This window comes from Xiphophorus hellerii, chromosome 9, assembly GCF_003331165.1.
Source record: "Xiphophorus hellerii strain 12219 chromosome 9, Xiphophorus_hellerii-4.1, whole genome shotgun sequence".
In the NCBI taxonomy this organism is placed as follows: domain Eukaryota; kingdom Metazoa; phylum Chordata; class Actinopteri; order Cyprinodontiformes; family Poeciliidae; genus Xiphophorus; species Xiphophorus hellerii.
The window spans coordinates 19934231-19960540 of record NC_045680.1 but is presented as its reverse complement, the minus strand read 5'-3'; the positions used below and the strand labels follow the sequence as shown (position 1 = coordinate 19960540).

The 26310-nt window shown below is 37.2% G+C and overlaps 1 protein-coding gene across 1 annotated transcript in view; it reads right to left on the bottom strand.

The window, feature by feature from the left end:
• sbno2b (strawberry notch homolog 2b) overlaps window positions 1-23626 on the bottom strand; it is a 51588-nt gene extending 27962 nt beyond the window's left edge. The window contains exons 1-3 of the mRNA XM_032573233.1: window positions 23519-23626; window positions 19608-19687; window positions 13871-13994 (exon numbers count right to left, since the gene is read on the bottom strand). Of these exons, the coding sequence (XP_032429124.1) occupies window positions 13871-13994; window positions 19608-19687; window positions 23519-23626 (312 nt within the window). The remainder of the gene's footprint in view (window positions 1-13870; window positions 13995-19607; window positions 19688-23518) is intronic.
• Between the last annotated feature and the right edge of the window lie 2684 nt (window positions 23627-26310).

Here is a 26310-nt window from a genome sequence, read left to right as displayed (position 1 = left end):
TGTTATGACTAAGAACTGATTTATGGATATCCAAATTGCATATTCAAACTGGCTGTTAAATGTTAAGACTCCATAAAACATTTTGGGATTTTCAGACATTCTTGAATGTACTTCATATTGGAATAACTGAGGCTGTGGCAACATTTACATACTATTTATACTAGTAAGAAAGTATTAGTGGATATCTTTTATTTTATTTTCTACCAGTATGAATGTTATTTCCTACTTTCTTAGATTTTTAAAAAAAATAAAAATCTAAGAAAGCAGGTTTTCCAGATTAGATATTATGATTGAGAAAGAAACCCACATGCTGTGAATGCCATAAATGTGAAATGCACAAAAGGCACACTCCTATTCTGCAGTGGTTTCAACCAGTGGCAAAAATATGAAATAAATTAAATTAAATGGTAAGCATGTTTCTCCTGGCAGCTAGATTTCTGAAAGCATCCTAATAATGCTCAGTGAGGATTTATAGATATCAGGGTCCCCACAGCAGCTGCTCCCCAACCAGCGCTTTTTGTCACCGAGAATGATTCCTACACAGTTTAATCTTGAAATTCTCAGCAAAACGTCTAGCGATGAATTAGAAAGAACTATTGTGACTAAATATACACCAAAAGCCACATCAGCCTTCTCCAAGGATGTTTCACCCAATTAAAAAAAAAAAAAAAAAACTAAGACAGAGTCTCAATGTATTTATGTGTCATGTGACAATCTGTGCACCCCTAGAGCTGAAATAAGTGAATGTGAGAGGAGTGTGGACACAAGTTATGGAGTCACAGTCACAGTCACAATCATGCATGACATTTTAAGAAAGAACACTACGCAAAACTTTTGCAACACTGTGGCGACCTCTGCCATTTGTGACAGTTGCAGAGATCACAGACGAGCTCTTGCGTTAACTCTGGGACTTTTGGTGATGTTGAAGAAAACTAGTTCCTCATACACAGTCGTCCAAGTTTATTGGTATTTCTGGTGAAGATATATGACAAACCTTATAACTGTAGCATTATTGAACACATACTATATGTTTATCATTGTGCTTAGGACATTTCTTTTCATAAACTCAGTCTTCATTGCCCTCTGATCTATAAATAGGATTCAATAGCGACATCCATATCTCTTTGCCGCTTTTTAGAAAAGACAACAGAACGAGAAACTCAGGAAATGGCTACAAGAAAATAGCAACATGACAAAGTTGCCCCATATGTACAATTAGAGCAATAACTAGAACTGGAACAAAGAGACTGGAAAAGATCTAAGGTTATCTCACCACAATGCAAAAAGAAAAGGATGGCAAGGAAAATATCTAAAAAGATCTCTGCAGCCGAGTTGCATCCTGGGGTCACCATGACAACCATACTTTAAAGATTTTCTTTGTTGTTTAGCTCCATTAATGTAGGAGGGTAATATAAGAAATATTTAAAGATGTTAAGCATAAAAAAGAGAATGTTCTTGAGTCTGAAATAAAAGCATCTGCTATTTTTTTCTCTCCCTCTAATTGTGAAATCAATACAAACTGAATTAAAACAGGTCAGCTTTAAATATTGCCTCAAATACCCCTAAAGCCTGTACATGGGAACACCCACATTGTCACACGCCAATGGTCAAAGATCCAATGTCTCTCCGTGACTCAGAGCTGTGAGGCCGGTGCCCGTAAATTGTAAAGTTGGTCAAAAGCCAAGAATCGCGTGAAAATGAGCAAAGATTTTCTTTTACAAGCTGTTGACTGCTGGGTGTGTGCCCTGAATCAAACATTTCATCCCTGACGGAGCTGCAAGATATTAGGTTGAAAAAAAATAAATAAGAAAACATAAAACCAATAAAAAAAAGCCCATGCAGACATGAACTGACTCTGTTTAAAACTTCTGGGGGCAAAGGAGGAATTTTCATATTAATATGTTTTCTTACAGGTCAAGTGTGGAATATCTCACTGAGAAGTCAGACAAAGTTAATAAATGTCGGCGTTCAAGAAGCATCTCAAGCTTTTCAACTAATATTCCACACACACTTCACTGTCACCTTCAAACTACAAGATATTTCTTTATGTCGTTTTTTCTCCATTGTACAAACTATGTTGGGGGAAAAAACAATTCAAACACTGTATAAAATACTTCTATCCCATTTCTGGCACATTTCCCTAGCAGCTGTTCGTATCTTCTGATGTCGAGCAACACAAAGCAATTTGCTGGTTAACACAGTGAGTGTGATCCACATGGGAATAAAGAGGTTAGTCCCTCACACAAATCAAGGTTACGATATAAAACGTTTAAAAGGATAAAAATACTACTTATTTCACACCAATTCTCCTCACTTCTCTCAGAGAGCAGACCCCGCCCCGGCCCTCCCAGCCCAATGCTTCTCACTCATCCTCTCCATTATTGTTTATTCACTTCCCGTAAGCTGCACGCACAGGGTCATACTTGAGGTTTGAAGTAATACCAGGAAACTGACAACATGTGCCCACCTAGAGAGTCTACCCATGCTTTTAAAAATAGAAATTAAGACATTCTCACCACACAAAATGAAAGCAAAAAGGTTTGATTTAAAGTTTGCGATGGCCTACTAATAAAATCCAAGTACAAATTGTAAAGTGCTTTACAAATTGATATAACGTTGTAGGTTGAATGTAAACAAGAAGAAATGACGTTAAGCAGGAAACAAACAAATACAGGGACAGAGATATGCTGCTAAAAATATACATTAAACAGAGACACCAACAATCAGCTTCACTTTCAAACTTGTTTACCGAATATATTTTGTACATGTTTAAAAATGTAAAAATTATGATGATTTTCTTTTTACTTCACTAATTATAAAAATATAAATGATGAATGTATCTTGAAATGAGCAGGAAAGTAAAGTGTAAATAACTATTGTGGTTTTGAGAATATAAGAAGAACTCCTTTTTTATAACCAGAAACTACTTTATGAACATAACACCACAATGCACTAATTTAAAAAAAAGACATTTTTATTGTCTGCCTTATTTATAAATGCTTAAATGCCTCCTTGCCCCAATGAAGTCATATTACACAGATATGAACTGCTATCTAACCAGAATATCAGCTAATGAATTGGTATGAGAAAAAAACAGGTGGCTCTATTTACAACTCATAGCGAAAACAGCTACATTTAACAGCTGATAAGACAATGTACAAGAGTGCTATATAGTCTGACGGTATCAGGTTGTAGCACTTACTGGAAGGAAGAAAGGAACAAAGTAGATAATTATTTGTCAAGAGTTCCTGTTGGAAAGGATGAATCTCAGTGGAGCGATGGAGGATCGACTGGCACAGGCTCTGATTACTTACTGGCTGACTTCTACTTCAAATCCTATTTAACAAATAATAATAAATGAGCTCAATGTGTTCTTGTTCACTGGAAGTGGACCCGCATGAAAGCTCTGTGTCAGTCTGTAATGAAAACGAACTCTATTCGCAGACATCTACAGGTCTTAAACTGGGCCCTGTTCAATTTAAACATCAAGTTTAACTCAACTAGAACTCAATCGATTCGGTCATGTTCCACTTCCCCTGTCACTTTTGCGATGTGAGAAACCATAGAAGGAGGAATCCACTGGAAAACTGGAAGACTGTTTTGTACTTTGTTGTAATATGCCTATGTGATCTCACACATGGGTTTTCCTTCGGAAAACTACGTTTTTCCGGCCTTTATGATGACGCTAACGATGAAAGAAAAGCAATGGAGAGAGTGTATTGGTCACTGCAGCTTTCTGTTGGGATGAAGCTACGCTTTTTACAGTTTTTTCCTTAAAATTAGGCAGCATTTCTTACAATTATGGATTTAATTAGATTTTTCATGTGGAAAACATGTGGCGAGGGTAAAATTATAGAAGAAGATAAAGAGAAAAATTTCATTTGAGATATTACTTCACATTTATTGCTTTTCAGTGCAATAAATGCAGAGTGGCTTGAAATTTGAGCATAATTATCTCAATTACAATTAAATAATCTGATTATTTCTTTACCTATGATCAGACAGCCATGTTTTACACATAAAAACTGCATGTTCCAACAGTATAGTTTGTCACTATTATTGTTCTATGAACACTATTGTTTATACCTGATCAGGTCAAGTGTACTAAGTGTGGACTTAATACAAAAGATAAAATCATCTTGTAACACAGTGAGTATAAGGAAGTATGTTCACAATTCATTCAAGGAAGTTAAAAATTCAAGCACATGCATACACTGATAATCAGCCATTTCTTAAACAAGTCTTGCTTGTGTTAAAAACAATTAACAGAAGCAATTTTCATGTAGAAAGACAATGAATCAATAAGCTATAGCATTATAGAGATGGCCAAAAGAAAAAGAAAAAAGAAAAAGAAGTGAACAGAACCCGTACCTTGGGAAGCGGGCGTCCCAGCTGAGCGTATAATTTAGTCCAGAGCTGCATGAGAGACATGGGTCCAACCGCTACGGTACGGCACGGGTGAAAATACACACAACATAAGCTCCTACTTCACCTCAATTCCCTGAATCCGTCAGTCACTTCCATGAGGAAGCCAAAACGCCGGTGACCACCTCACAGCTGGAGGGCTACCACCCCATCCCGGACCCTGGCTGGCCCTGTGACTGCTTCTCCCTGGCTCACCGCAGACATCTGCCTCAAACCCCCCACCACACACAGGTGCAGACAGAGACACGGGCACGTCTAAAACATGCTCCCCTGCTTCGCAGGGACACAGGCAGGTATTGACAGAGAGGACTCACTAATAGTGATTGTGGACTAGTTCATTTGAGTGCAGAAAGGTGGTTGGAGAGTGAGTGAGTGAGTGAGCAGGGGAGGGCAGGGGAGGGGAGAAAGGGGAGGGAGGAGGGGAGGAGCTTTCAGGAAATGATGCTTTTGTTGGTAAGTGACTAGAGTTACTGGCAGTCAGGCCCATTTTACTGTACATGGTGTAACTCAACCGCATTTGTAGTGTAAACAGTGTTGCGCTGTGGACTTGGCCGCTCCTCACACAGCGCTGCTTACAGCTATGTTTAATGGGCCTGGCCCACCATTTAATGATTATTATATTTAGAGACTGACTCCCCACTAGACTGTGCCTCTGCTTTTTGTTTCTTTGTTTTGTCTGCAAATATTCAATTTCAGACTCTTAATTGCAAGAGTCTGCTGCTCTTGCAATTAATTTGAATTTTAATCTCTGTCAGTAACTCAGACGCGGAAAGGCAAGTAATACCTGATGAGCGTGTTTTAAAAAATAAAAGAAGAAGTGAGTCACTAATGTGAGCATCCAAACACAGATCCAGGAGCAGATTTCATTTAGAAATAAGTGTGTCAAAATATTGTCTCATTAATAAAAATCTATGATTAAAGACAGCAGAGCTCAAAATGTAGAAGTGACTCCTCTAAGAATATTCTAAAAGCCTTAAAATTGTGAATGAAACAAGTCCAGGGTGAACTGCAAGTTTCCTTTTGAGGAAGAGTTTTGCATGCATCAGCCAGTATACACAATCACAGACAAATCCTTCATCATAAAAAGTCATTCTTGCTTACTGGAACTGAGGGCGTGATTGTAAAAGACATACAAGTGCACAAAAGCTTATTCTGGGAATCTTCTCTTTTTTTGCAAATTGGACAATTCAGACAAATCCAAGACGCTGATCAAGGATGACATATCAGTTTTTCTTGGTGGGGAAAGCAATTTGACTGTTTATGATCCTCGTAAATAAGAATTTAAAATAATGCAATTTGTCTCTTTCATACAGGAGTCGGTCCATTTGTGCAGTCAGCTTCCAGGAACAAATGATATCAAGCTGGGACGGTGAGGTCCTGTAATGTCCATCTCTGCTGGACAGAAGAGGAGTCAGACTCTTAAGAGGCGGCGTGGCGCCTATCCATGGTGTCATCGTTCTATGAGTGGGAATCCTCTCAGTAGTTTGTGTGTGAGTGTGTGTGCGTATATTCGTGTGTTTGGAGGAGCACCGGGGGCCATCAGGGAACACTAAATCACTATTGATGAGATTCCTTAGACTCAAACAGCCAAAGCACTCACCTTATTGCATTAAAGAATAAAAATAACAGCATACATAGTTTGAACAAGGTTAAAAAAAGCATCTGTAATGACACTTTTCTATAAAATCTCATCTACATTTCTTAAGTCCTGCAAAATTTTATTTTTGTTTAGATATTTGTAAATATGCCTTGCAAAACTTCTGGTACTTTGTATTTTGTGGAGCAAGTGGCACAACTGTCAACACTTTGCTGTATTAATATCAATGTGAAAAAATATCTTTTAATAAACCCAGGAATATTTCAAACTCCAAATATAACACAGTGCACAATGAGTGTAGAAATTAACGACTCCTCAACTGTAAACTGGGATTAAAATACATTCTAAATCCACTTAACATACGAGATACATGTCAAGGGTGGGAACTGAGATCAAATTTAACATGCATCTTGAAGCTAAAGTAAATCACGTGTAACTCCACAAAAACAGCACGCTTATCAACTTTCAAATTAACCTTTAACTTCCTCCTTCAAACCGGGGCACTAAAAACACTTTCTGTTTGACTAACCTACAGGGAAGTAGCCCAGAATTACAAACACATTCAAGTCCTCACTGACTTGGAAAAATGTGAAGAAACGCCCGTGTTAGTGTTCAGTTGGATAAAGATTTCTTTTCCGCTTCAACAATGTTTTAATTGCCATTACCAAACAATTCAAGGCTGTATTGAGCAGACTTGAATGAACACATCTAGCATCTTTTGAGTGAAGTTGTAGTTTTGAGTCCAAGAGAAAACAAAGTCATTATAAGATTATCTAATCTATACATATGAGTTAAATGGACGCTTTTGAAGGAAGTCAGGAACCTTATTCTGAATGTTACTGTTTCTTGATGTAGTAACACATGAGAAAAGGAGTTTTCAGCTTAATGCATTTACTGAATTTTTAAAAATCTGTTCTTTTTTTTTTTGCGTATTGGACCTGTGGATCATCAGTAAGATCACAAGATCATGCAAGAATGATTGACTACTGCACCTAAAAAGATATTTCTTAAAAGTTTCAAGTTGCATTTAGAATGTCTGCAGAGTTGCAGGAGTTTTCAAATACAAACACTTAGTGCTGCTTTTACAGGAACCTCTGTTTACGTATTCTCACAAGAGTCTTCCTGTTTTCTGAAGCAGTTTTCTCTTTTACTCCTGTGTGTGCTGGAATTATATCCCATTTTAAATCTACGTAGGGACACAGTATGAGCAACTGTCACAAAGAAAGACATTATTCATCTGTTAGTGCGCTGTACAAGCAAGGTCGGCTAAAAACAAGCTGTTTTAAATGTGATATATCCTGCAAACTTGAAAAGAGCTGTAAAAGGATATCTGATGCAAATGCACTCTTCCTCGAACCGCACAGAGCAAAAAGATGAGTGTAAAAATGGGAGGAACAACAAAGAAGAATAGTTTGTAGAAAGACCCTAAAAGGACCATGTTTATATGTGCATACTGCTGAGTAACATGCAAAAACATACAGCATGCAATGTACTGCATATGTCAAAATCTGTGCTTACAAAGTGTTCTTCACTGTTTGAGGTTAGCCAGAATGCTGAGTGAATTGCCTTTTTTCAGCTGTCTTCCAGTAAATGTTGCAACGACTCACATTCTCTGCAGAAATATTCACATTTTTTAGGGTTTTTAAACCACATTTAAGCCTGGGCAGGTATGCAGATGTGACTGTGAAGAAGTGTGCCGTTCTTTTAAAACCACAGAGGCATGTGATCGATTTTACAGTTGGTTCTTTCAGATTGTTGTTTTTGTAATTTACTTTTGTTCCCCCCTTACAATTGATTCTACACAAAATAGTCTCCTTAAAATGTTATGCTAAATATTATTCTGCCAATAATTACTTTCCACGGTTTATAATCCTTTTATTGCAATTTGGAGTGGCTCTTATTTCAAAGGTTACTTTGTGTATGTGTTATTACTGGGGAAATTTCTCACCTTGTTCTGTACGTTGGTGATTAAAAAGAATGCATGTTTATTCGCCTTAAGCATGGGGAAACAGTTTCAGGAAATAGTAAGTTTCTCCCCTCTCCATAAGTAAACTGTCTGAGAATGAAACTCTATGACACCCCCCAATGGCAGTGGGAATAATTATTAGCTGTATTAATCAGAAAGCAGCAGTCAATTGGAGCCACTCCAAGCACTCAGAATGCTTAGGTAAGTAATCCTTCATCAGTGCAGCTGGAGTGACTGCATAGTGTATCATGAAATAAAGTGATGTATTATTTCATCATTCCTGTGGCATTTAAGTAGCACTTTTCTCAATTTTATCCTAAAGGGTATTAGCACTGTCAATAAAACTCATTTACTCACTTTTCACACCCTCCCCCTTCTCTGTGATCTGCTACAGCTCCTGCTGTAAATTCACACAGCAGTTAGCATGACCGTCGATGAGGGCAGAAAAACAGTTTTCCTGTGATTGCAAGGTATGTGCTGCTTGTGTATGAGGAGCGCGTACACGAGCATGACTGAAAGTGCTAGGACCATCCTCCTGACTCTGATCGGTTGTTTCTGGTCAAGCAGTTTATTTCTGAAGAGGCCTCTGGAGGAGGCACAGGAGCTAGATTTTGTCAATTTATCTCATAACTAACAAAATTTTGCATATTTGTTAGTTTTAAAAATTATGAAAAAAAAACCAACAAAAAAAACCCCAACATATTTTTATAAGTTAGCTATTGTAGTTTTAAATGTATTTAAAGTATTTAAACTCAATACCTAATTATTTTGACCATGCACGCATTACATAATGTAGCTGCTTTTATGCAGCCCACCACCGCTACTACTACTCCACCTATTACTATGGCGACAGCTACTACTGCCGCTTGAAATTATGATATAACACTAAGTTTGTTGCCTCATTGTTGATGTACAGATGCACATAAAGAGCAGGAGCACAAGCGTTTCAACATGTACGCCTACTTAACACACCGAGACTCACGCATACACAACACTCTGACTTCACAGAAGACATTAACAGTCAGCAGAGACACTGTAGCGCCAGTCTGTCATGCTAAAAGTGTTTAAACAAGATGTACACTGGATTCAACAGTAAGTAATACAGGCTGCACTTGAGAATAACTTGTTGATGTAAGCAGTGATGTCGACAGTAAAGATGAACCCAAAGTAGATTTTCTAAAGCTACTTGAAGCTAGGCAAGTTGTCTGTTTACTACATTTCTTCCAGAAGACGTTTTCAGGGACGCATTTAGATCCATGTTCAAGGATGAATTATGTGCCAGTGTGTCAATGTGCAGAGTTTGTGCAGATGACAAAATAAATGTAAGTTTACCCTGTTTTAGTTACTAAGTGTGTAGCTAATGGTGATTTCTAAATGAATCAAGTAGCCTTTTTCAGATTGAAAAAGAGGAAAAGAAGTTTTTAATCTTGTTTTTTTTAATCCTGGTAAAATAAAGGTTAAATAAAAAAATAATACTTCAACCAGACAAAGACATAGGTAATACATATATTAAATAAAGGAATTTGTAACTTACATGGAAATACTAGCATGTCTATTACTTCATTTCAAGTAAAAGGTAGTAATAGAAAGAGATTCTTTTTCCTTTTGAGTTGCAGTTATGGGTGAAAAGGTCCTATTTTTGTTCATTTTCAGTTTAATCTAATGTATGAATACATAGTCTTTTTTATTTCAATATTGAGTGTACCATTTTATTTGCTTTTAGTGTGCTAATGGAGGAACCTTTCACATATTTTTGCATCCTTCACATTACAGTTTTCTGCTTGTATTTTATGTCATGTTATGCAGAAAAAAAAGCTTTTGAAAGAAAATTTGTCAATATTCAAAGAATCAAGTTGCCAGATTCATAAAAAATATTGGTAACTCTATACAAAAGCTACGATTTAGCCAGACATTTGAATTTCTCTCATTCCCTTTTCATGAAGGGGTGCTTAACAAACTACTGCTTGTTAGTCAATTAATTGTGTCATTCTGCTCAGTTTTGAGCCACAAGTGGGCTGTTTATTACAAGGTACCTCTCAGCTAGTGTCAATTTTAAAATGTTATCGTGGTAGAAGTGATACACCAGTCAACAACAAATTAAATGTTTTGTTTTGAAAGTCACTTTTGGATTTTGAAACGTGCTCCTTATTCTGGCAGTCTTTTTTTTTTTTTTTTTTTTAGAAGAAACAAAAGTTCAAATGCTGAACCCAGCAGAGGGATTTCAGAATATATTAGAGTATAAGGGATCCCTGAAGTTTATATCTTTGATTAGTTTTGATAAACAGCTCAAAATGTAGAAACAATATGAGAAAAAAAAAATTAAGCGCTTTTAAAGCTGTTTTCGAAATGGTTGTATACTTGAAAAGTAACTTCTGATTGGTGAATAAATTATCTTTAATTAGTTTTTCAAATAAAACAATCTCCTTTTCAATCAGACTCAGCAGAAACTTTCAAACACATTGAATATAATTGCCTGAAATTATGGCAGAGCTGACCAACACCCTTTTATATTACAGTGTTACGCAGTTTTACATGGAGATAACTGAAACAAATTCACATTATCTGATTTATATGCCAGTGTCCTCATATGCCACTTCAATTATTGTCTTGTTAATCTATTATCTAGTAATTCTTAGGGTGTATACATAGAGGGGAGCCTCTTCGTTGTAATACAAAACAAACCTCTGAAAGCAACAGATATAAGGAAACACATTCTGTCCACAGACTGCAGCACCGTGGTTCCAGAAATGAGTTCTGGTGCATGCATAAACAAACCCTCACACTGTGGGAAGCCATGCAAACCAAAAGAGATTTCCCTAATGACCCCATTGCAGTAAATAAGATGAGGAGATGGAAGTAAACACAAACGTCACTTGATAAACTAAATAACCTCATAAACCAATCGACCCGGCCACACAACTCTGAATATTTACTTTATTACAATTCGGCGATTGAACAGACAGTAGATATGATGCCACCAGACAGCAGACTGAGAAGGAGGGAAAAATAGGGCAGGACTGGCACAAATGGTGGGAATGAAATGGAAGAAAATGGCCTGACAGTGAGGTGCGGCATTATTAGTCATGATGACCCCATGACTTACATTTTCTCTACATGACTCACATGACGCCATGTGTCCAAATGCAGCGAGAACAGCTGAGAAAGCACAACACAAGCACAAAACGTCTCTTCTTTTGTTTTTTTCCTTCACAGAGACGCTGACAGGCACAAGAAGGCAGAGCTTGAATGCACCAACCAAAATTGGAAAAGTTTAAAATAAAGTATGCAACTGTTTTACAAATAAAGTCAAATGTAGAATACAATATGACTCAACCTGAATGACTAATGTATAAAATGACTTCTTTAGGAGAAAAAAACTTAGCCGGACACAACTACACAGGCTCATGTGAAACTAGGGAATCCCCACATTATCGATCCACGTGACAAGGGTGACGCGTTGCTTTTCTCTCTTGAAATCATTCATATGTTGCTTTTGTTCTAGAAATAACTTAGCACTTTGTTCCAGTCAAGCATCACACCCATTTACACACCTGGAAGCTGAAGCGATGTGAAGCTGCTCTGCTTCAACTTTGGAGTCACTTCTCTAAACCAATTACAATAAACAGTTTCAGTGGTTGCACCTGGAAATTTGATTGATTTTCTTTATTTAAGAAATATGAAAAAACATGCATGATCATTATTGTTGTGTCGGTCATATAAGGTTGTAAACAAAATATTTGGAACATAAATTCTGATGCAGAATGCTTCACTTTTGGATATTAGTATTGCTCAAATGTGAATAAGCGGGTTAATCTTGAAACGATACCAACACACGGATCATGTTGTCTGCATAAGTCACTGAGATGCAACATAAACAGCGAAATCCTCTGAGACTTGGTGAAAGACTTGTTAGATTCTCCATTACACAGCTAATGTAATGGACTTGGACACATTATGAAACTCAATGCTCTGATGTAGCAAACATGATAAATATTGTTAGATTTTTTTTCTTTTTAATTGAAATAGGACCTATTAAAAATGCAATCTGAATCAGAGCAAATCAGTCTAATTCATATGCATATAGAATCCAGAATTGTCCAAACTTTTATTGGTTTAATGCCAATAAGATTTATCCCCATACATTCTAATCATACAGACCATTTTGATTATTATTTATACTACAGTACAATCAAATCCAGTAAATTTGAAAAAGTAACTTATCCAAGAAAGCCCAGACGATTGCATTGGGTTGATAACTGCAGCAATCCTGCAAGTTTAATTTCCGGTTTTCTCCTACCTTGGAGGAGCAAATGGTTTCAGGAGAAAATAAAATGGTGTTACTGGGATATAGATCAATTAGTATTGACAGCCTCCATGTTCTACACTTCTACATGCGAGTGCTTAGTTAAAAGTGGGTGTTGTGGAAGTAAAGGGACAAAGAGTTTACAGCTGTCACCTCACTGCATAAAAAATTATTTATTCAGCTCCCTGAATTTCCTCTGACTGCCTCCTACAGTAAAAACGTAAACATGTTGGGAAAACTGGTCACTTTAGATTGGCAATGGTTAAGGTTTTTGGAACGTTCTGCATTATTTAAAGGATTAGTGACAATCAGGCAAAAAAGAGCACACATCAGTCTAAGATAACAGTCAACTCATGTTGTGTTTTAAAAGAAAAAGAAACACTTTACAGACCTTCTTCAGGAGTGTGAATGTGGTTTACTGAGGTGATGGAATAACAGTGTGTGAACAGTTCCTAATTTCTGGGCCCTGACCAGCTGCTGTACTTTATTCATCATATTTGTTGCATTAAGGTCTCAGAAATCGTGCTTTTTAATTTGTTTTGCTCACTTGTTTTGTCAGTGTGACTCAGTAAAACACAACTTTTCACTTTCTTTAGAGTGAAGGAACTGACAATCACAACACAGTGAAGCTACGGTAGCCCCAGGGTTTCCATAGCTTTTCTCTTCATGGTGTTTGGGAGGTGACAAAGTGACCGGTGTTTCCACAGAAGACAGTGCTGTCCCTCCCCAACCTATTACTATACGCTGTAGGTCACTTGCTTACAACAACTCAGATGTTTGAAAACATTCCCAGTCGCAAAAGCCAAAAGATAATATCAGAGTGGAAACTAAAGAAGCATCCGTCATCACTTATTAAGGTAATAGTGCTTTGAAAACATGGCTTGCTACAAGTGGCATATCTATTAATTTGCCCACCACACACTTTACTGCCACAAAAAGCTGAACTACTTGACCAGCTGATATCAGCTGGTTTTAAAGTTTGAAGAGAAAAGCAACAACAATATCGTCAGCAATATGCATTTTAGGACTACTACTAAATTTTGCAGCTGTTTATATTTTTACTAAAGTCTGTGTATCAAAATCAAGGCAGGCAAAAATAATTGCAAAAAATATTATTGTAACTGCAACAATCAATATGTTGTAATTTCAGCAGTAGCAGGAATATTTCTCATGTTTTTTTTAAACACAAAAGCTATTCGATTATAGTGTAACAAAAAACTGAGACTCACTGACCCAAGCTTATATTTGACAAGAGCCTAAATGGATTCAGGATTTAGAAATTTGCCCATCTGTCTCATCACAGTAGCTGCTGTTAGTGTCACTGTAACTAAATGAACTAAAAAGGCAAGAAGGCACACACCATGTTACACTTCAGTCATAGATGAACATGAAAGATGAGCTGCAGGAGGTGGTGGGTCACACGTGTGGCCCTTTCTCATCACATGAAAGTAAAAGCAAGCACTTGATAGAAAGCTGCTTTGGAGGACATATTCACATTTATATTGCTCACATAATCCCAGCATGTTACATTTCTTTTGTTGCAGATGATCAATGAATATAGTAGTGAAATGGAACCAACCTGGGCGAAGTCTCCATTCCCATTTTTAGGGAGGCTGGGAAAGTCCATGTCAGAGAATCCCGGGTACATGCTCATGTGCATATCAGGAATGTTGGTGGTAGTGCTGTTATTCAAGTGGTATTGCCTGCGGACAAAAAGAAATTGACATTTAGTTGGTTTAAAGTGCATTGTACGGAAGCAGAACAGTCTTTGCTGATGTTTTCATTATTACGGGAAGTGATATCAGCTAAGTTTAAGCTGCTACTTGCGTTATAAAGCAGTGAAATATAAACCAAAATCAGTTTTTGGTAACTATACTTAGCAGCAAGAAGACAGGTAACAAATCAGCTTCAAAGAATCCCAAACACAGTTCATTGTCACAGAAACAAAACTTACATTTAAAAAGCACTAAAGTGTTCAGTTTCAATCATGTAGTTAAAAGGTGACTGGTTGTCTAACAAATGAATAGACAGCATATTCAACGGACAAAGAGGCAAACAAATGAAACTTTGGCTATTTGCAAACCAGACAGACAGGGTAGAGATGATAAGGACAATAGCCGGGCATCGACAGCAACCTAAGCAGGACAGAGAGAGCTCCTACCCTTTATCAAGACCCACGTTTCCTGAACACCAAACATCTTCTGGAGCCTCAAGTTAACTTCTGCCACAAACGATCAGATCCTGTACCTCTAACATGATATGTTTTCAGTTTCCTACTGAGTCGATAAGTCACAAGCCTATGGAGAAATCCGCAGAGCAGCAGGGTTACGTGAGCATTCAAAGCAAAAGCAAAACTAAAGAAGCGTAAAGGTGAAACTGTCCTGCTATCCAATCAGCTACCAGAGCTCAAACTAAAACAACTGGAGCTGAGCCAAAGCTATTCAAAGGATTAGGCTCCTGTGTCCTAAACTCCTGGTCAGAGATCACAGTTACTGATTGATTTGGTTTCAAAACACCCTAACCACCATAAGAGGACCACCTAATACTGCTATATAGAAATTTAATTAGTTGATGTAAAAATTATTTACAGTTGTCTGTGCTTAAACTGTATATATGGCACCTCTGTTCAAAATTAAAGCTATTAAAATAACCACAATTTTTACAGTTACACAAACAACAAATTCTTTGCCAGCACAGGGAAAATCACTAACACAGGTGTTAATTGCTGATGATTAATGGATTTAAGGAGAGCAAAGGAGGAAACGCAGTGTGATTGGTAAAAATCATCCAGACTGGAAATCCCCTTTGTGGTTTTTCTTTCCCTAGCAGAGGATGATTATTACAGAAAACTTCTTGGCAGACAAGGTATCAGCAGTTTTCATCAACAAAGCTGGTTAGGGGCTCACAGGCACAGCAATGGACTGACCTCTCTGTGTCCCACAAGTTGTCTTCCCTCAGTTTTTAAAACCCACAATTCATTGCTTAAAATCCCATCATTCAGCAATGATGTCTCACTTGAGCCAAAGCAGTTAGCGGTTTATTTTCTGGTGGTGCACGATCTCTAAACTTGGCACAAGCACCACATCATTTTAAAAAGCAATTATGCACTGAAACTTCTCTATTTTTTATCTTCATAGCTGTCATGTAGCAAAATTACTGCTGTGATTTCTTGGAACATTGATTGGAAAATTAACAAAACCAAACAGGTTTGAGGTAGAAATGACTGGGAATACGGGATAAAAATGAAATATAAGTCCCAGGAAATTTAATTTATAATTCCAGTGAAGGTTAAGTGATTTAAAAAAAACAGTTTTGGAAGGTGACAGCAGGAATTTCTTCCTTTGTGGACAAATTTCATCCCAATGACTATCAACAGTTAAGCACTACTTCCATAGAAGTGATGATTATCAAGTTGTAGCTTATGCGTGACACACCACTGAAGGAGCACACCCACACAAACACACGCATGCACACACAAAGCTGCTAAGGTTCCATGGAAGAACACTTCCTTGTAGCCAACACAAACATGAAGATGAAGCTCTAGTAATAGGAACTGAATGCATTGCGCGAACCTTTGGTTTTAGCTGTGGAAAGCGTGTGAGCAGGAAGTATCTTTGAATATTACACAGGAAGGAGCTTAAACCAAATGTAGGAGTTGCCACCGAGTTTCAACATGTCCCATTATCACCACCGTGGATCAAAACTTTGGCTTTGTAATGTGAGGCTTTTTGCAGTTTGACCTATTTTTCCACGAGATCATCAATGAACTCTATGAGATCATCAATAAGTGCAGCATGCACAAAATATGATTGAACCCAGTCATTGAGGACTGTTTTGCAATATAGCTGCTTTCCTTTTTTTTTCTTTGCATTTTTAATCACTATTTTTGTTTCATTGCATATAATGCCATAAAATATTATAAAACTTTAAAGTCCTTTGTAATAATAAGTTACGTAATTTATTTTTTGTCATAATAATTCTTAACTTGGACAAAATCTAAAATAAATACAGCTGTATTTGGCAGTAGCTTTCAACATATTACTAAGCTGAATATGATTTTTTTCCCCTTTCTACTCTTTCTACATTAACAAGCTGATATTGGCTGATTAGTTTTGTCTGGCTGCCTCAAGTTGGCTAATCAGGCACCCTAAAATGTAATTTTAAAACGTATATAATAGTTTTAAAATTACATCATATTGATAGTTTCAAATCCTTAGATACATGTTTTTTAATCAAAATTTTACTTGTGCTAAGATTACTATTCATTTAAACAATTTGGGAGAGTCCAGGTGATATCATAGCTTTACACAGTAATGATTAATTGGCTTTTGATATATATTATGACAACCCCTACACACACTGCTCCTTTCTGTTGCATCATAACAACAGATTAGCCAAGATAAAGAGAATTTGACCGCCACCAGCCAGGTTCACCATTGGGTTCAATTCTAGATATCTGAAGGCGCTGCTATGACCCAGAGATTAACATGCTTTGGTCCGAAATGCGCGAGTAAACCCCAAACAAAAGCAAAACACCATGTGAAGTTGTTGGGCGAAGCTGGACCGAAAGTGAAGTATTAACACATCAGTCCTGTACCAACATGGGCTGGAAGGCTGCTCAGAGAAGAAGAAGCTTTTGCTCAGAAAACAACATAAACATAGAGATTATGGTTTGCAAATGTACTCAGGAGGGTTCTATTTTTTTTTTTACCAATAATGACTTTGAAAGAAGGTAAAAAATAATTCATAAACTGAATAAAATGCTACTTAATAAAATGGAATGAATCTGCTCAATATTCTGGCACGTAGGAAATCTTCTTGATCCTGACTGACCTAAAACAGGGAATATTTAGTTTATAGTTAATGTCAGAAAAAAAAAAAGGTTACAGGTCTCTTTATAAAACACGTGTATATCTGGTTTCAACTGAATAAAAAGACATAATTTATTTCCTCTCAGTAGAATCTGAGAAGGCTCGTGTGAGCGAGGCGGACTACAAACCTGACCCTCACCCTAACCTGGGTTGTGCCGGTTCTGTCAGGAGGAAATGGGACTCAGAACTCAAACTATCGTGATACCAGCAAAGGCAATGGTACCAAATACTGAGGAAATGTAAGCAAGCTTATGATTTTGAAGACATCAAAAAATAAATCTCTGATCCCATTAACGTAACTTTATTGAGAAAAATGTCACATTAATGTGTCAATATTTAATTTCAGATAGGGAAGAAAAAAATGTAGGAAATTAACAGCCAACAGCTGCCTAGAATTAAAAACTCTGACATTTATTTTACACATGATATGTTATGTAACTATGTAAACTATCAACAGTGTATCAGTTTTCTAAAAAGATAGTGTTTGATCACATACAGTACGCACAGAGGTTTCTGTGGTCTGTAGAAGTCTGGTGCTGGTTCCACAAAATACATCAGAAGATCTGCTGCAGCTTCATGCTGCACAGCAAGTTTTAACACTTTCCAGCACTAAAGCAACAATTACGATAATGTAGCATGATCTGCTTGACTAGCAATTTGAATGCTAACACACAAATTAAGAGGATTAATTATGAAGAGGCTGATATAGTTGTCTTTACGGTTCTTATGATCATTCATAGGAACAGTATGTGCTTTGCAGATGTGAGTGGGCACTGTAAGTCAACATTCGAGCAAACATAGCACTTCCCATGCATGTTTTCTCCTCACTGGTGTCATGTGATCATCTCACTCCTCTGCACGTTCTCAACAACAGTCTGAGCAGGCAAGATTGCACTTTTGAGTCTAACCAATTTTACTTTGGACAGGAGAGTACAAAGTTACCCAGGCATCAGGCGGCATGGTGGACTTACAAGGTCGTGAGAATCAGAAAACCAGAAGCAAACACAATAAAAGGTAGTCATACAAAAATTACTGCTTTATGTGCTCTGTCCTGTTTCATAAAAACCTGGCCTAAGTGTTCCAGGAAATCTCTGAAAACAAAAATTTTACAAACGCAAAACCATTGAAGATAATGCAAATTTTAGGCTTTTTTTTTTAAAGGTTACCTCACTTTAATTGCGCTCGATAAGGTTTAATTAGCCCAATTCAAAAGAAATTGATAATCAATCACAAAATTTTTCTCTGAGCCAGACCCTTTTTTGCATCTCTCCTGTACATAGTAAGATAGAAAGTGAGATAAGGTCCTTACTATGAGCTTGACATCATAAAGCTCCACTTTGAGTGAACTTGAAAACCACACAAAGCGCCTTCACGTCACCAGATGTTATAACTTTCAAAGAAACACATTGCAGTAACAAAACGAAACTCTTGATGTGAAGAAAAAATTCATCATTCATAGTAAGAAGAAAAGAAAAAGTAAAGGGCCCATTTCGAAAGAATTAAAAGTAATTTAAAAAATGCAGCAAATGGGACAAAATGCTATTTATTACAATAATCAGCTGCTGGACAGTAAATTACAACACAGACAAACATAGGCAGAAATTATAAATATCAAGCTTTTTTTTCTTTCTTTTCTATTTGTTTTTTATTATTGTTTTTGTGGGCTCTAGTGTCCCTTTTTCAAGGTAGGCTGACAGGAAAGGCGGAAGGAGAGGGGGGTAAAACATGCGGTAAACGTCGTTGGGTCCGGGAGTCGAACCCGCGACAGCCGCGTCGAGGCCACGTTGCCTCTGAATGTGGGTCGCGCTAACCCCTCCGCCACCACGGCACGCCCCCATATCAAGCCTTTTTAACACAAAAAATTCAAACCTGCACTGTGCCATATAAACCATGCTCTTTAATACAGACTTAAATTGGCGGTTGGCCAACATTCACCTGCGCAAAGCAGCACCGTTTCTGTACATTCAGATAGATTTCTGCAGTGTTTTCTTGTCGGTTCACAGGAAACAGAAACACAACAACTGACTAATAAACACTGTGTTCAAAATGACACGTCGTATTTAGTGGCAAGATCACACAAGCAGCTCTAACTTGCAGGAAGTCTAACACTCAACCCCCTACCCCAAATGCAGGCTGACGTCAAGCCGCCCACAGCAGGAAATAAAAGAGGTCTCACAGATTAGACCAATCTGGCGTGAAGTGAGCTGGTGGTGAGGGAACAGCATTAGGTCACACCAAGTGGGCGCATTTGTGAAATTTAAGTCGAGAAATTTTGTAGCCGTTTCTTTAAAAGCTGAAACATTTCCTTTCTGTTTCCTAACGGTCAAATTTTACTGCTGTGTAATGTCAAACTTTATTTCACTTGCAATGTTTTTGCTGTCAAAACTGGAATTTGAGTCTTGTGAAAGCGCTGTGAAAGAGAGTTGTGATTTTAGATTGACTTACTGGTTTCCAGATTGCATAGGGCAGTATCCAGGCTGCTGAGAAAAGGGTCCCCAGGTACCAGAGGAGGTAAATATTGAACTCTGAAACATAGAGAGACAGTTAAAATAACATCTATTTTTTTTGGACTTGATAAATCCACTCAGTTATGACCTAGAAGTCAGTATAGTTTTGTCCGCAGTCAATATGGTTGTGTTTTGTTTTGGTTTTTTTTACCAAAAAATTTTGACCAAGCAGTTCGAACAACGATCTTTTTTGTTCCATATTTCCTCTGTGTGACTCAATGAATTCAACAGAATTTCACAGAAGCAATCATCCCGATGTGGTTTCAATTTACTGAGTGGATATTTTGAGAAATTCTCAGGAGCTTCAGACATAAAGCAGACATGGTAGGATTTTTTTTCTTCTTTTTTACGAGTTAAACATTTTAGGGAATATTTCTTTGGTCGAGGGAAGTTTAAACTAAGTTTGACTTTGGCTTTAAAAATATTCTTTTTAATTATACTGAAACCAAATATCCACTTTGTATCCAAGCAAAGTTATGAAGAAATATGGCGCAAACACCCTAAAGGCTGCTGGCATAGTCAAATCAAATTATATGATAATTATATCTCATAATACTCTGCAAAGGGAAGGAAAACCCCTTGGTTTCAACTCTGCAAAACTTCCACCAGAGGATTGCTTCCTTTTTCTATTGATTTCAGGTCTCTAGTCTAAAATTTTTTCTTAGGAGCACTGGCACAAATGATAGGCACGCCTGAAATTTTTGGACCGCACTGCATTTGACATAGCAGTTTCACAGGTTCACATTAAACAAAAGAATAAAAGTCACTGTCAATAAAGACTTGTAAATGATCAATTAACAATCAAGTAAACATAACACTCTCAAGCAGAATAATATCGGACAAGTAACCTACTGAAAAGTGTTTGAAGTGCTTCTGTGTATTGAAATTTAAACATAAAAGAAAAATCTTTACTGTATAAAGAGCTAAAACCTTCAAAGTGTCAGGGGGAGTTGGTAATTATACTAAGTGTTTGTCAACTACAGAATAAGAATAAGTTCAATCTGACCGAGAATCTGTGAAGGCAGATTGCAGATTATGGTGATGACGAGGAGGATTTCGAGTCTGAATGAGTCTGTGCTCTTCACTGAAGAAAAATATCAAAACACCAGCGAAACATGCAAAGAGTAGTTAAAAGTGAGCTTGAATGATGTATAGAGATTTTAGACGTGCCTTTTTAAAAACGTGCAATAAAAACAATTTTTGCTCCTTTTATACAATGTTATATTTTGAGCCATATCTGTCTGGTTTTCTGCCTACTTCTTGATGGAATTACTTGTGACCTGTCAAATTCTGAATCATGTTGGGCGTAACTTTATTCAGTTTTCATTTCACTACATTTTAGAATGTGATTTATACTATCCATTTTTGCTGTCTATCTCGGTACAAAAATGTTTCACAGGAATAAAGTTGACAGCAGTTTTTCAGTGATTTACTTAGGAAGGTGGGTTTTTGTTTCCAGTAATTAATTAAAGATTTTATGGTCAAAGTTTTTAGGCAGACTTGGTATTTATTCTCTTGCTAGGAAAGGCGTAAAGTATAAAAATATAAACCACAAAGTGTGTCATAATCATACATGTCAAACATGAACTACTTTGTTTCTGTTGGCAAATATAAATTGAAGCAAACAAAGATCACATGAGGTTATATGAGAAGTTCCTCAAGGCTTCATTCTTTGATCTTCTTTATTCAGCATGCTCCCCCTAGCCTAGCTTACTGAGCATTGCAACATTTTACTTTAACTATATTTACACTGATGACATGCAACTTTACATTTATGTGTCAACAAGTGACCACAGCCCCTCACAGAGTAGATGCATATAATATCAATGAGTGGATGGGACACAACTTCCTCAGGCGTAAGACAGTCAGCACAGAAGTCAATGTTTTTACTTCTGAAAATTCAAATTTAGAAATGAACATTTAAGTAGACTTAGTAGCGGTAAAAAAGAACAGTCTAATGAATTCTTGTTAAAACAAGATCAGAACATGCTTTCCTCTTCAAGAGGTTACACTGACTTAAAGATTATTTTACATGTTACAACAAAAAAAAATCCGATACATTAAATTTCTGGCTCCTACATATCAGCACTGAAAATCTTGCTGTTTATGTCAGCTTTCAAATATAGGCAGAAGCTTATTTTATAATCTATTTTTTAAATTTTAATTTAGTTTATCATGATGTGCTATCCTTAGATTTTGCAATATTTATTTTTTTATGCAGTGTTTCCTTCTCTTAGTTCTTTTGGATGCATCTTAAAATTGATCACTGCATGAAAACATGCCTGCAGATGAAACCAGATGTTTACTTACGCTCTATCAAAAGAACAAAAACTTTTTTTGTTACAATAATTAGGTCTAAAATTGCCTTGTTTTATGACAGAATTACCAAAATTATTTCTATTGCAAAATGCCCCCCTATAATGGAACAGGGATTTAAAAAAAAAAAAATTCTACAAATTCAGAAGCTTACTTACACCTACTTGCTTTTTGGAAACAATGTCTTTTAAACAGTTTTAAAGTGTATTTCTTGGTGTAAAGATTTTAGGTGCTTCCACAAGCTTCCACAAACAGCTGGCTGGAATTTTGGCCCTTTACTTCTACAGAACTGGTGTAACTGAGTCAGGTTTGTACCCAACCACACACCTTTTCTCTTCTGCCTAGAATTTTTTTTGTGTGTGTGTCTGACATTGGGGATTCATGAGGGACACTCCAAACATCGACTTGTTGTTTTTAGGCCACTTTCTAACAAATTTGTTGGTTTGTTTATGGTCATTGTGCACTTAAATCAGTGCTTCTCAATTCCGGTCCTCAGGCCCCCCTGCTCTGCATGTTTTAGATGTGCCTCTATTCCAGAACAGCTGATTCAAATGATTGCATGACCATCAAGTGCTGCAGAAACCTGTTGATCACCCATAGATTCAATCCAGGTGGGTAGCAGAAGGGAAACACCTAAAGCATGCAGGGCAGGGGGGCCTGAGGACCGGAATTGAGAAACTGTGACTTAAATACATTTACGTCCACATTTAAACTTTCTGACGTCTTGAGATGTCAAAATTTGTATATATGGGACTTTAATGTTGCTATCTGTTTTGAGAAGTCCATCAGTCCCTTCTGCAGAAAGATACCTAGAAATGATGGTGCCACTACCACACTTCAAAGTTCAGATGGTATTCTCAGCATTACAAGCTTCTTCTATTTTTCTATTATTGTCTGGGGTTTTTTATATTGCTTTTGGAGTATTGTCATCTTCGCAGCTCTGAGATCTCCCTTATACTTGTTTCAGCAGATGAAAGCGGCACCTTCGGCCATTTAGACATCAGTGAACCAGACTTGTGGGGATCCACTATCCTTCATCATATACAGTATCTTACCTGATTTTAACTTTTGTTTTTTCAGGGTATCACAGAAGAAAGTACAATATTTGATGAGTTGCCTTAAAAAATTCCCAGCTGTTCTTTAAATTAGTTAAAACTTTAACCTGTTAGAAGCCAATTCAAGACAGCGTTATTTGGGGTTTCCTAAATTATTTAAAAGAACATTGATGTTGGTTTATAAATTGTAAGCAAACTTCTGAATTTCAAGAAAATAAAATAAATATCCAGTCTGACTTAATTTGAGACAATGATAGAAACTGTGTCTTACTATATAATGCATGCAAATTATTATTATTATTATTTTTGCAACCACCTCTCAGTCGTCTGAACTGATGCCTGCTTGTGCATTTTAGAAATTACTTAAAGGAAACAATTAATTTTAACCGAAACACTTGACATGAATGCGATTCCTGCATTTCTCATTCTGAATTTCAACAACGAGTCTCAACAGCTTTAATGCAGATACATGACTTGCCTCCATGTTTGAGGCGCCCACTGAGAACATGCTGCTGTTCAGCTGAGGGCCTTCTGGATGCAGGTAGTTCTCCCCGTCCATGGCCAGCACTGAGGTAAGGGTGGACATCAGACCAGAGCTTCACACATGACTACCAGCAGACTTAGACTATGCACCCCTCTACTGCCACCCACGAGCTGGCTGTGTCCGAGTCAGTACTTCAACAAGGACAAGTGCTCTCCATGACCTGGGGAGGATGGTGGGGTTTCATGGAAGGGAGAAGAAAAGGAGAATGTGATGTTAGTAAATTATTTATGCCGTACAAGATCAACATCATATTTAACAGAAGCACATTTAATACAGGTTTTTGAGTCATTTTTGAATTTTCCTTTCTTCATATTGAGAAACCAAAACAACAAAGGTAATCAAAACTAAAAGGGTGTCTAGTCTCACTTCTTTCAAATAGTTTTCGACACAACAGTTATGGGAGTTTCTTTTTCTCCCATAATTGTCTAAAATAGAAAATATATCAAGGATGTAGACACAATTTTCATGTTTTTGCTCAGATTGCGTTGTAATATAACATCTAAAAAAGTTGACCCATATTAAATTTATTAAAAAGATTTTTTTAAAGCCTCCATTTTAAGCATAATTCCAGCTGTGTTTGATCTCATACATTAAACAAAGTTCAAAGTTTTACTAACTGATTGATATCCTTCATTATCTGACTTTACGAAATGTTTTAAATTCATTAGAGAATCAATACAAACCACAACAGAATGCGCTTTGAAATGTTCCATACGTTTACAAGCAGCAAGCAGGAACAGTGTGCGATTGGAAAAATGTGCATGTACAGGATTGTTTCCATATGAAACCACCATATACTTGTCTGCTTTACAATCCAAAGTGTATATGTGTCAAGCATAAAGACAGGTCAGACCGGCTAGACTAGAGTAATGACGCTCACGAAGATTTCCTGCAATGCCGTCAAACTTACAACTTTAACAGTACCATCTTGTTCCCCGGTTACAAAGACACATCATCTCCTAAGCCTTCCCACTGTGTTATTGCATTAATTTTAGTGAGATTAACAATTAAAATGCCATTAACATAAAACAAAATTAGCCAACAACATAATTTTTCATGCTGGACCATTTAAGACTACATTTTGATTGACTTGTGGCTCTGATGATGCTAACCCAATGTAAATTTATATTTCTCTTCTCTGTGCCTTTGGTTCACTGGAAACAATTTATTTTTTATTCTGAGTTTAGAGAAACTATCTATGTGCTTCAAGTCAAACAACAAACTCCAAATTTAAGGATGACAGCTCGAGTTTCTGCTTCCTTAGTTGCAGGATTTATGAAATCAACTAAAACACTTTGGATTTCGAAATGAGTCTCTCCCTTAGACATAGTTGAGTTTCTCTTCTCTGTTACAAAGGCATTGTGTGAAATGCTGATCCAACATAAAATATGGAAGAAAAACACACACAAAAAAAAGTGCTGTGCGGCGACTATATTAAATGCTTGATAAATGCCAGTCTTCCTGTAATTTTCACAAGAAACTCTCTGTTTTTTCCCTCACTATTTCACACCATCCTTACTTCAGTCCTTCCCCCAGTTTGCTCCCAGTCTGGAACACATGCCAGACATGTTCACTATGAACAATGAGGTAATAAATACTAATAGAGTTCATGTGGGTCTAACTAAGAGCTGCTTTGTGTGTCCAAGTGGGGGTGCATGAAATAGACCTGACCCAACATATTCCCCACTCACAATGCCAAGAGACACAAGGCGGAAGCCATTTTCCTTGCAGGCTGCCAGCACTAAGCAAACGTGAAGAAGCAAAGAATGGGCTGATTTCTAAGACAAAGGACCTGAAAACAAAACTGGTATATTCCAGATAAAAGGTTAATTTGAAAAATAAGCTATCCTGTGAAAAGTGAGTTTAAGAAGGCTCTATAAAGTGTGGTAGTACAAAGTTGTGATGACTGAGACCGCTAACGTTTCCATCATTAGCCCGAGGAGACAGACTTCACCACCCTCGGAGCATCAAAAGGTGAAACTGCATCTTGTTAAATGTGGTCATTTATTAGAAGCACAAATTCTTTCCAATACTTTGATCTGCAACCACCGACACGAATGCCACCAGGGTAATGCTGGTGACTATCTCAGTGACAGAAAATTGTGTCCCCTTGCTGTTCTCAGTTCCCAACACCCACCCCTGATAATCAGTACGGCTTCTCAGGATAATCGATACTGATTACGGCGAGAGTTCTCCCAGATAAACCCCCTTCCTGTAACTGTTCTCATTACGGGAAAACAAACAAATCCCCCACCCGTACTACTCCGAACTCCTGCAGTGGAGGGAGACGGAGGTGATGAGGCAAGCTGTTATTGGGACAAAAACGAGTATCGTCTATGTGAGAGAGACAGAGTTTAGTTAGTTTACACAAAGAAAAAAGGAAACAAGGATTCTCCGATGCCAAAGGAGAGGCTTGTAAATTGTGTACATTTTGTAAATGATTGTAAAAGGTTCAAAAATAATACCTAAATTTCCGGAAAATCTCCATAAAACCTCTGTAAACAGGTACAACCAGTTTGAACTCATTTTAATTAAGAGTGTTTTGGATTGTAGTTTCTTCAGTTTGCTCATACCGTCAACGGTTACCTTTCTTTTTGTTTTTTTTGTCCTCCCTTTTCAAGTGTTTCAGCCTCGCTATCTCCCTGGGTGGTCTTATTCAGCAATGTGGTGAAACCAGATTAGTCAACTTCACGTGTGCTTTGAATCTAACAAAAAAAAAAACTGAG